An 11,607-nucleotide genomic window follows, 5' to 3' on the forward strand; every position below is an offset into this window, starting at 1 on the left:
GTGGTAAGAGATGCAGAATACAAGGTGGCTAGAGGAGAGTAGCCCAAAAAAAAAAACAATGTAAAAAATGTAGTCTCAAACCAAACTAAAAAACTTTCAACCAATATACCAACTTTAGCTGCAGAAGCTGGAAAAAAACATAAATCGAGTCGGGTAAGCTATTGGATTGGATATGATGGAGGTATTATTATAATCTCTCAAATGTGATGGTGTTTTGTAAAAACTCAATAATTTTAATGAGGTGTTAGTGTAATTAACTAAATTGACCCACGTGATTGATAGTTTGATGTGCATATAATCAAAAACAACTTTTACAAACCATACAACACAATAAAGGAAGCTGAGCAATTTCAACTAGAATTTCTTGCTAGGTTTGGTCTGTGGGTTGAAGGCGGATGTGATGACTCGAATAATGAGAGTGGTTTGAGGGGTGGCCGGTGGCTAGCGTGGTCTCTGGTAGTTGGAAGGGTTGATATGCATACTTGAGAGAGAAGCGTTTTTGGTAAATTGCAGATTGACCATAAATGAAGAGCTTTTTTGCAATTACTCAATAGTTGTGGTTACATCAGATTGGTCTTGACAGAAGGGTCCACTTTTGGCCAAATCCCAAGAATTTTGGTGTGGGGCATATGGGGTTTGGAGATTGAGTTGAGAGATAGCCCTAAGAAAATAAAGACTGGGTGTGCGTTCACTGAGAGGGATTTATTAGATAAGGGAAAGATAGACGGACACAGGAGCGATGGGTATAGCAACAGTGGCAGCAGCCGCCGCCTCTTCATCCCTGAATTCATCCCTAAGGGCAGCAGCAGATGCGGGACAGCTGAAATCGTTCTCGTTCTCTTTCCCTTCTTGTTGGGCAGTTTCATTTCCACATCACAAACTCACTCCCACCGCTCTCACCCACTGCCCGTGGAGGAGGAAATTAAGTAGAAGGGTTATTTGCGAGGTTGCTGCCGCCGATGTCTCTCCATCAACATCATCAGATGAACCCGCCGCCGCCGCCTCCTCCAAAATAGGAGCTAGGGTTAGGGTGAAGGTGCCTCTGAAGGTGTACCACGTGCCCAGAGTTCCGGAGGTGGACATTACTGGCATGGAAGGTGAGCTCAAGCAGTACGTTGGGCTGTGGAAGGGCAAGCGGATTTCAGCCAATCTCCCTTATAAGGTGCAGTTCGTCGTCGATGTTCAAGGCCGTGGCGCAGTTAAGTTCTTCGCCCATCTCAAGGAGGATGAGTTCGAATATCTTTGATCAATTTCGGTTAGTTCGATCCATAAATATCAATCTCTCTCTCACCTCACACATTATATATCAAATAAAAATTATAAAAGATGTTGGTTCATCTGGCTTCAAATAAACTGCAACTGCACTTGATTGTATGTATTTAATCACATTTACATGGATCAATCTAATATTATTATTTCTCTTGAGCATTGAGCAATATGCAGTAGGGTTTTCTAGTTGGTTAGCCTGCCTAACCTCCTGCTAGATAGAGTCGCACAGCTTCTGACAAAGGTTTGCTGCGAATGAAATAATACAACAACAAATCTCGAAACAAATTGTTTTGCCTCCTTGTTTTCATAGGCACAGAGACTATTATTGTTCTTCAATCGTTTGCCTTAGATTTCTTAATAGAATGAACTAATGATTGTGGAGAACACTCCAGTTTGGTTCAAGCTTAGGTGGGGAAACAACTTCATTTGGAAAAACCAATCCAATTGGAAAAACAACTCCTATTGGGAAACCCACTAAATCCTATCTATAATTCCTAATAGATCTACAACTCATCATGGGCTCGAAAAACCCAACACCACGGTGCCGTCGACTGCAGTCGGAATGATTAGTTCAACCAAATGGGCCAAATGATTTTAATTGGTTTTTTTTTTTTTTTACTTGTAACAAATTTTATATCTATATCAATAAAAATGTAAGATTCCTAGGTGACACAGTATTTAACTGTCAAATTGGCAGATTGATTAACAGATATATGAGACTAACTAAAACACAAGTTTGTGTATGACATTGCAATCTTCTAAAGATGAGGTATAAGACTGTCATTGCACCCAAACTTGAAGGTGCGAAATATAATATACCCTTAAATAGTTGCGGCCAAAGGATACAATTTGATGCTCAGATTAACGGAAAAAACAAAGAAGATACAATTTGATGCTACCATGTTGGGTTAATAGTGAAACGGAGTGGAGCAGTGATCTCTTTCGCTGAGCAGAAATGGATTGGAAGTTCCCAAAACTGTGCAAACAGGACGTAGAGCGACATGTCGACAATTAGCCTCTCGTTTTAGCGAATAGTATAGAATTAGCTTGTAGTTAATATCTCCACTTAGCATTAATGTACAACCAGGGACTGCCCGAGTCGGCCAGGCCACACAACACACAGCATTGAACCATCATGGCGGTGTTGCAAGAAGAGATGAGGGGTTCATTACTCCAAAATGCACAAACTCCCTCCAAACTGCACTTTCACTATGCACACATTTTCCGTCATGAAACTTCCTGAAGAGCTAAATTCAACTCCTGTGCAGCCTTTGCAATTGATCCTCCTCTTCTATGGGTAAAAATGAATGAACAAAAGGATATTGGCATCTCCGGCATAATTAATTAAAATGAGAAGAAAAAAAAAACCCTGATTGAAGTAAACTAAAGAAAAAAAGGCACCTGGTTAGAGCCGGCAAACAGCATTTGACCTTTTCAAGCTCCACAAAACAGACGTTGCAACGCTCCAGCCTAGGGTAACCATTTCAAAATACATAGCCACCTCAAATCTGATCGTGCTTAAATCTAAGATACAAGGTAAAGAAAAATGTATATCAGAACAATAAAAAGCATACCTTTTCTCGGCTTCAATATCAACGCCAACAGATGACGAGGCAGATATTGCTGAATAGATCACAGAACCAAACACTCTAACCAGCTTGAGCAGCATTTCCAAAGAAATGCCTAAATGCCTGAATAAAGATCAGGCCCGTCAAATAATGAGCATCGAACAGATGAAATATCCCAATCACAAAACCTAGTAAGGACGTTGCTATTTTATTTGCTAATCAGGAATGTTATTTTTGCATATCAAATTCTGCTTGACTACTACAAGGGGTGTGTCATTCTACCACGAAGCAACCGGACCCTGGGTCATAAAATATACTTCACCGAGGTAACATCCATCCTTCACCGGGAAATTGCTATTGGAGGCCACTCTTTCACAGCCACCAACACCCTACCCCACCTTTTTTTTCTTGATTTCCTAACAATTGTTCTCGTTAGTGAAATTTTATGGGCAACAAATGGCATGTCACACATTTCATTCATATCCAACCTGTGAATATGGTGCCCATAGTGCACCAGAAATCCACATGTCGTTCCGTATCAAGGAAAAACAAAGATAATGTGGTGGCAAAGCATCACTCCTAAAAGAAATGATTGAAAATATATCACTTCAAAAGCACAAAGCATATTAAGTTGAAAGAAATATGAGACTGGTTTCCCATAGAGAACTTGCAACAGCTTTTCCAATTTCAAACCCAAAAGTGCGGCATGCTCAGAAATCCACAGCAAATTATAACTAAACAAATGAATGGATGATGCTTCCGTGTATGCATTGCGTTGAGAAAATATTGGGGGAGCAGAGGACATCTATGATATAGTGAGCCTCCTTATGCGATAGAACAATAGAAAAAGACAACAGGCAAATTTTATTCTTTTAAGATGGCTCAGATTATATGAACAGTTACTTTCTAGAACTAAAACTCAAAATGAATAAACAAAGAAGTAAAGTGTCTAGAAGCTGTTTAAAAGGAAGATACTGCTAAAACTTCTTACCTATCCATGTTACTTTCTAGAAGGCCAGTGAGGAGTGGCAGAAGGCAAGTGCATATATCCAGTGTGACAATATCAAATTTTTCTGTCATAATGCTGACTACATCCGCAATGACCTGGATTAAAAGCAAAAACATTACACATAAACTGTAGTTCTATAAAATAACTAAAAGGGATGATTGCTCCATGTTCAATAGTATCTAGAAACTGAGGGCTCAAGAAAAACTAAATTAAGACAGTACCACAGGATATACTTACAGCATGATCAGCCATCTTCTCCATTGCACCAAGGACCCCCTTAACATCATTCCTTTCCCAATATCTATAGACTAACTGCAAAGACCAACAACATTCATCAATTATTGGCTGATAGTTAAAAGTATTCTGCCTGAAAATTGTCTTATTATTGTAACTGAGCAACGATTGGCAGTTCCTCATTGCAGGCTTGCAGCTCAGCTGTTCTTATATAACTTCCTACTTGGAACCTATCCCAAACCCTGGGCCCCTATCTATCCCCAACCTTATCTGCTATTCCAAACACTGCTAGCACAAACAAAACCAAAACAAAACACAACAAAAAAAGCTCAAGAAATTCTATAGAAGACAAATGGGATGCAATGAATTATTGAAAGATAGTCGACCTAAGCATTATTGGCAATCCCAATTAACAAGCATTGAGCTCCCATCAACTTAACGATGCCCGAAATTCATGTAAAGGAAGAAAAGATGCATATAGAACATAATAGCACCACATAAAAACTTAAAAATAGTCCAAAAACCAATAAATATAACCTGTAATTTGGTAACACGAGATTGCATGGAGCCAACAAACTGATCGTGTTTTTCCAGGAGATCTGCAATAGCATCCTCATCACTAGCAGACACTGTTTCTTTTTCAGTAGATGTAGGATAACCTCGCTGCTTAAACTTCAAACCAAAAGAAGATGGTATAGGTTACAATTTTTGCCCACCCAAATGAAACACCATCCAGTAGTTAACATGAGAAAATAATAAATCTTATACAGTTCCATGGTCTCTACTACAGTGATCTATCCATTGTTCCAGTCAGTCCTCGTATCATGATATTACGGGGAAAGAAAAGTACATTGAGAATTGGGCACAATTTGCAATTAAGTGTAACTCATGGTTAAAAACTTGAATGCCATTCTTTTAAAAAATGACAGTATTCCCATGTCATTTTCTTAAGTGCAATTTGTGATGTGTATCAAGAAAGAAACATGGCACAAAAAGGCAGAACAAAGATGTGGCCATACCGCATTTAAAGGGATAATATTTGGTGCAGAAGCTGTTCCCAGGGTACCATTGGAAGTAGGTCCCTCGTAGTTAGAATATCTATCTCTTTTCTCCCAATTTACAGCAATTGAGCGCAATCTCCCTAGATATACCATATAGAGCTTGGGTCATACTTCACTAGACTAGTCATATATATGACACACAAGCAAAAAACATATACCTCCTCTTTGACCTTCAGCAGAAAATGCTTCTCTGCTCACCTTGTGCCCTGGAGCCTCATCTTAATAACAAAAAAACAAACAAAGGTGAAAAAAGAAATAGTAGCTTAAGGTTTGACAATATGACACTCAGTCTCAAAGGTATATACAAGATAGACAAACCCACATGTAAAAGGCCATCAATCATTAAAGAAAACATTACAGATAATATAGAATACAATACTATACAATAGAGAGACCAAATGAAAACACATGGCAAATGATGGCAATGAATATGCAAAACATACAAATGTTCTTATAACAGCCATTAGAAATGCGCATCCGGAGAATCCATTTTCAGAGTAAGGAATTTTCCCATTCCCTTGGTTGGCAATACCATCCTCAGAGGGTTAATTTCTTACTATGGTTTTCATGATCACACGTCCATCTGCTTTGATTTCACACTAGTGAGAAGGCCTTTCTTTGGGTGACTTTCTGATAAATACCTATGTGGAATAATGATTACCAATGATTTAAGGAAATGAGATGGCTTGTGGTTCTACTGTATGCTTGGTCCATTCAACCAGCCTTGTACAACCTTTGCAACTGATTATGAAAACTGTTTATTTCCAAAATAATGCAAGAAACTTATACGGCTATAACATTACTTTGGTACAACAAAGCGATTATTTAAGTAGGGGGTCAGGCAGAGGGGAGGGCGACCTCCCCAACTCACACACACATGAAGGCTTGAGCAGCTGATATTATAAATCTAATATTTAAAATATTCTGCCAATAAAGATATTTAAAATATCAACATAATCTCAAGTGTTAACATATCCAAGGCTTGTGTAGCAGAGACTAGAACATCCATCAGACTTACAATATTATGGCTCATATATAGACACGTCATTGATGTATAAACATCTTCAAAACCATAAGTAAACTGAGATAAGATATATAACAAAATTGACAACCACCCCAAGAATCAAGATCCAAAATTAGACTAAATGGCAATATATTGAATATATTGGATGAGTGGAAAGCGTTCTACTAAAGATTAGATACATACAACTTTCATGCTGGTAACTTGCAGTTGGCTCCATCATTGAACTAGTTTCATGCTTCCCAGGCCCAAAATATATATCATCCTTTGTGTTCTTTTCAGCATGTATTCCCTGAGTTGAACTTAAAACTGTTGAGAAGCCATTCTTATCTGCAGCACTGCTTAATTCAATAGCCTTAAAAGCAGGGTGTTCAGACACTGAAGAGACAGCTGGCTTATCCACTTCTTCTCTGCTATTGGACAACTTCCGGAAATCAGTTGCCTTTGACTGCAAAGAAAATGCCAGTGGTCTTCCAGCAACGCTAACCTCTTTTCTAGACTCAGCTGACAGCTCTGACCTCATACTAGTTCTTGGCACAATTACAGGTACGACATCAGACTTGTTAAAAGTTGGAATATTAGCTGTTGAATGGGTCTTAGTAGAACTCCTCTTCAGGGTTGATGCATTAGGAACTGCCACTGAACTAGCCACAATAGTTTTTTGACTGGAATTCATATTGATCCTTTGAGGAGTACCAGGAACAATTCCTGTGGCTTCATTCAGAGGATAATAACAGTTAACATCAGAATGAAGTAATAACATAAAGAAATGTGAAAAAGCTAAGTTAAGATCTGTGATAAAACAAATCTGAGAATCCCAGCAACACAGCAAAAATTAAATTTAAAAAAAAAAGGCTAATAATTTGCCTACATGCAATAATTTTTGGCTCCTTAACGAGATCTGAATTCTGAGAAACTGATAACCTTCCAAGAGATTTTGTTTCCTTCACTAAAGAATCTGAATTTTGAGAAACAGATGACCGGCCCAAACTAGATTTAGCAGCGTTCTCATTGAGCACAGAGAGATTCCCACCAGACAATGATTTAGATTCTGAATGCCCACTCAATCTGCTGGCATTACCAAGTGCATACGGTTCAATGCGCTAACCAAGCAACAGATAAGTTTTAAATCAATAGTTAATACCACCAGGGCTAGAAACCAAGAAAACACTCCAAGAACAAAGATAAACTGAATAATACCGAGATGTCTACAACCCACACTCCAACACAACTCTGATTGTAAGAGCATCCAAGAAGCTTTCCCTCATGAACATTAAGATCTGACAATCGAGACCATCCCACCTCCACAGCATCATGGCACCTTATTGGCTCCCACGAGAAAACCTATGCAGTAAAACTATTAAGTATGCATATCTGGGAATCCTGATAATTATGAAGGATTATATGAGCTTGCCTTTAAACTTTCATGCAATCCACAGAGTAGGGCTCTCCCATCAGGGCTAAAAGTCAAAGAACGCACTCCAGTTGTCTGTTAGAAACTAGAAATTAGATAGATAATCTCCTTAACAGAAAGAAAATCATGAAAATCTTAATTTCTTGGCAATATTATGGACCAATACTTTTACAAATTAAGAGCCAAGAGATGTATTCAAGAGGAATACAGCACCTCAGGTCCAGCAGAGCCAATTAGCTCGAAGGTTTCAAGGTCCCAAAATTTGACAGTCCTATCCGCTGAACCTGAAAGGAGGTGAGGAGGGGATAAAGAAAGCAATATATGTGAAATACTAATATACTATGCAAGAACAGGTGCAGTGTAAATGAATGCAGATTACCAGAGTTTCCGGTTTATATGCTGGAATAAAAGAAGTAATAAGCACTCTTGGAAGCAGCATGTTATACACTTTATTGATATTTGAAACAACCACACAATTTTGAAATGCCACTATTATTGTTACTTTCCGTCACCAAAATTTACAGCTGGTAAAGAGCCACTCTAAGAAATGAAACAGCTACTGTAGACAGATAGACTCGTCAAGTTCCCACTAAAAAAGGATACACACATGAAAACACACTAGTCATTCATTGGTTATTTGGGGAATCTCAAAGACGTAAAGGTCAGAACATGGTAGAATATGTATCCACATGACTTTTCTATGGGTAGAGTATAAGGTGATCAATAAATTGAAATTAGCACTGAAAAAGTTCTGAACTAATTGAAATCAAGTGCCTCCAGCTTTATAGATCATGTAAAGCTCTGATACGGAAATTTTGGACATTCAAATCTATGTTTGGAAAGGGTCAATGTGTCACGAATAGGAAAATCTCACCTACGTTCTTTTACCAAAATATTAACACTAATAGTTGAAAACTAGTTGAGAACTAAGATAAGGGATGCAGAAGCCAAGTTCAAAATTCAATAAACTAGAGTCCCTCTAGCTTCTTGTGTAATAATGCAGTTTACACATGTAGTCGGCAGGTTAAGTGTCTTAAAGTCTCTCTAAGTTACAAAATTAATGTATTTAAGTGTCGCAAATTAGTCACTAGAATTTGTAAGTATATTAATGTGGATCTTTCCAGACTCATGTCCCACCCAATTAGCCTATAAAGGGGACTACTTTGTAAGCTTTTACTGTCACATTTAGTAAAAGAATTTTTCTATTGTCTCGGAAAGAAATACATATTCCAACTTATATCTAGATACTGTATAGATTTTCCTGCCCCATTAAACAACACAAAGCACCAGACACCAGGATATCTAATGGTCAAACTGATCCAGTTAAGAACCAGATAATAGGAAAACCAATTTCAATAAGAAATGAAAACAGTGGATAAAACTACTATCTATAGCAAGGAAGAAGCAGCCTACAATGAAGCAATGGCCTATCTTGAGCTGTGGGATGACAAAATGGCACCTCAATATATAAACAATAATCCGCAGGACTATCAGAATACACCAAGGTCATTGACACCCATTTTCATTTGCCCGAGGAAACAATGCACTGTAATATACAGCTAATAACACCAGCTCAACTCATGACTGAAAAGTACAAAAGAAGATACCAACCTGTTGCTAGCAGAAACTCGTGGGGATGAAAGTCTATGCACTGAACCTGGCCCTCATGACACTTGAAGTCATGCAGCAGCTTTCCAGCGGTCAGGTCCCACAACTGTGAAATATTAGATTTTAGTTTATTTGTTGTCAGAAAAAAAACATCAAATGGCATAATTTGTCTAAAGATTACATGTATCAACATCCATAATAATGGCCAAAGAAAATAGAATTAATTATTTTGCAAGAGGAAAGAAATAGTAACCTTCACAGTGTTGTCCTCTCCACCAGAAACAACCCAGCGGCCATCTGGGGTAAATCTGATAGCATTGACCCCTCGAGTATGGCCTTTGTATGTGTGAATACACCCCTTCTTCCTGATATCCCATATTTTGAGATTTGTATCTAAGGAGCCAGATGCAAAGAACTCTCCAAAAGGATGAAAGTCCACAGATATACAATTGGATCTGTGACCGGTAAGCGTGCGAACAACTACACAAAAAATCACATAACAAAACCAAAAAAAAAAGATATATAAGACAATTTGACAGCATAAAATAAATAGCTAAACAAGCTCCCAGTGCAGTTTCATTAGAGGGCAGTCTCTTGTTTGGCAAAATTTAAAGGAAGATATTGCAGAAAAAAAAAATAAACCGCATACTCTTTGCCTCCTCTAAATCCCAAAGCTTAATTGTACCACTTGCAGCTCCTGCAGCTACTAAGACCTCTGAAGAATCAAAGCTTACTGAATCAATTCCACTGGTGTGTCCAGACAAACTCTGGGCATGAAGGGACGTCGAGAAGATTAGATTCAATGAAATAACAAAACTTGTTCCAAGTTGATAACTACACAATTTCTCTGGAAAATTTGCAGCAGCATCAATATTAACCTCACAAGGAGAGAGGGAAAGCGTAGGTTACCAGTAAGGCATTGGGTTTCCCAATGGCCCAGAGATTGACCTTGTGATCTTCTCCGCCGGTGACAAGAACTCTAGAAGATTTTCTGCCAATCTTGAGGCAATTCACAGCTGCAGAATGTGCTACAAATTCCTCTGAGGCACAACCCAGGTTAAGGCTAAAAATACGGGAGATATTATTCTGAATCTGATACCCATACATACAAACATACACACACAGAAAAGTGTGTTTAAGAAAAAAAGAAAACCATAGATTGTGTGTGTGCAATCTGCCAATGACGGAGGGAAACTGTAGGGCATAATGAAATAAATAAACCAAGAAGAGGATACGTAGCTTGTAAGCGCGTTTAGTAGTCATGGGGGAAGAAGAAGAGAAACCCTAGCCGCCCTAGGTAAATATAGCAGCAGCTCTGACCACACCAGTCCGAAGTAGTCCACACACTGATATCAAATCTCAAATCTCAATGTCAAGGTGCTGCTGAATATGATGAGAAGGGTGATGATTGTGGTTCCATTCCGGATCTCGAAGAATGCACTCCGTTCTGTTCCGTAACGTCAAAATTGAAAATTCAAATACAGAACAAATTTAGGGATAAAAGAGATTAGATCGGGAGATGAGAGCAATAGGAAAGATAAAGAAAAGAATACAGAGGTGCATTACATTGTGAAACTGAAAGGAAAGAATGAAGATTGGATTGGGTTGGAGGTTTCTTTCGTTTGTCGCTGCTGCTGCTTCTTCTTCACACCCTCAAAGTTGTCACAAAATCTAAAATTACATTTCTTGTCAAAATTGAAATTGAAAATTGAAAATTGAAAATGTACCAGAGAGACGAAAGAAAGGGGTACCGTGGAGTAGAGAGTAGTAATAGTAATTAGAGCATGGAGTATTCTTAAAAGTTAATTAAAGTTGGAGGTACAAGTTACTCTTACCACCGGCGACAGCGACTCAGCGAGTATTCCTCTGCTTCCAACTCCAATTTCATTCATTCATTCATTCCCCAGACCAGACCAGACCAGACCAGATACGACCAGATTGTTCAAATAAAAAGGCTACGGCGGGGCCAGTGGCCGCGGTAGCGGCAATGCCAAATCTATAATTGAGTCAGTGCACGCAGACGCACGCGAGGATGAGCCGCTTTCCTTTCACGACTTGGGTATATACAACACTAAACACAGTGGGAGAATTAGTTGGTTTTCAACTTAAAAATCTCTCACTGATTTGTTGTATTTTTCTCTTTCGTTTAGTTTAATGCTATTGTATTGATACAATATTTTTCTCCCTCATTAATCATTATACTTCTTTTGCCTGACATAATGTGTGTCTATATTTTATTATACTCGAATTGTTTATTCTCTTTATTATTATATGAGATATGTTTAGAAAAATTCATTAATTTGAAAATCGTTTAGTTATTTATATGTGTTGAACAAATCAATAATTACGATAAGTAATAGCATTTTAATGATTACTCATCAATTTATTGTATTCATATGGACTATTAAATAGTCTTTAAATTA

The 11,607-nt window shown here is 38.2% G+C and overlaps 2 protein-coding genes across 5 annotated transcripts; one reads left to right on the plus strand and one right to left on the minus strand.

Moving 5' to 3' along the window:
* The first annotated feature begins 628 nt into the window (after nt 1-628).
* On the plus strand, nt 629-1,425 carry LOC126607095 (ferredoxin-thioredoxin reductase, variable chain-like). The gene has a single exon (XM_050274535.1). The coding sequence runs from the start codon at nt 740-742 to the stop codon at nt 1,244-1,246; it is 507 nt and encodes a 168-aa protein (XP_050130492.1). The 5' UTR covers nt 629-739; the 3' UTR covers nt 1,247-1,425.
* A 568-nt stretch (nt 1,426-1,993) lies between these two features.
* LOC126607092 (katanin p80 WD40 repeat-containing subunit B1 homolog KTN80.3-like) lies at nt 1,994-11,300 on the minus strand. 4 transcript variants are annotated; one of them, XM_050274533.1, is made up of 20 exons: nt 11,020-11,300; nt 10,751-10,855; nt 10,420-10,631; nt 10,094-10,224; nt 9,834-9,951; nt 9,438-9,664; nt 9,188-9,290; nt 7,790-7,860; nt 7,577-7,651; nt 7,363-7,506; nt 7,034-7,265; nt 6,349-6,876; nt 5,300-5,359; nt 5,100-5,221; nt 4,618-4,752; nt 4,084-4,158; nt 3,829-3,941; nt 2,844-2,960; nt 2,671-2,739; nt 1,994-2,557 (listed from the first exon to the last, which is right to left on the minus strand). In XM_050274533.1, the coding sequence occupies exons 3-20, from the start codon at nt 10,445-10,447 to the stop codon at nt 2,497-2,499; spliced, it is 2,409 nt and encodes an 802-aa protein (XP_050130490.1). In that variant the 5' UTR covers nt 10,448-10,631; nt 10,751-10,855; nt 11,020-11,300; the 3' UTR covers nt 1,994-2,496. The 4 variants fall into 4 exon arrangements, with proteins under 4 accessions (XP_050130490.1, XP_050130488.1, XP_050130489.1 ...); XM_050274531.1 differs by having other exon boundaries at nt 1,994-2,560; nt 10,751-10,827; nt 11,020-11,299; XM_050274532.1 differs by having other exon boundaries at nt 1,994-2,560; nt 10,751-10,836; nt 11,020-11,299.
* Nucleotides 11,301-11,607: the final 307 nt, after the last annotated feature.

This window comes from Malus sylvestris, chromosome 16 (genome assembly GCF_916048215.2).
Source record: "Malus sylvestris chromosome 16, drMalSylv7.2, whole genome shotgun sequence".
In the NCBI taxonomy this organism is placed as follows: domain Eukaryota; kingdom Viridiplantae; phylum Streptophyta; class Magnoliopsida; order Rosales; family Rosaceae; genus Malus; species Malus sylvestris.

Coding starts and splice junctions, on each gene's coding strand:
- LOC126607095 (XM_050274535.1), top strand. CDS start 740: ATGGGTATAGCAACAGTGGCAGCAGCCGCCGCCTCTTCATCCCTGAAT.
- LOC126607092 (XM_050274531.1), bottom strand. CDS start 10,447: ATGACTACTAAACGCGCTTACAAGCTAC. Junction 10,225..10,419: donor TAAACGCGCTTACAAGCTAC/GTATCCTCTTCT, acceptor GTTGTGCCTCAG/AGGAATTTGTAGCACATTCT. Junction 5,222..5,299: donor TGCTGAAGGTCAAAGAGGAG/GTATATGTTTTT, acceptor TGGTATATCTAG/GGAGATTGCGCTCAATTGCT.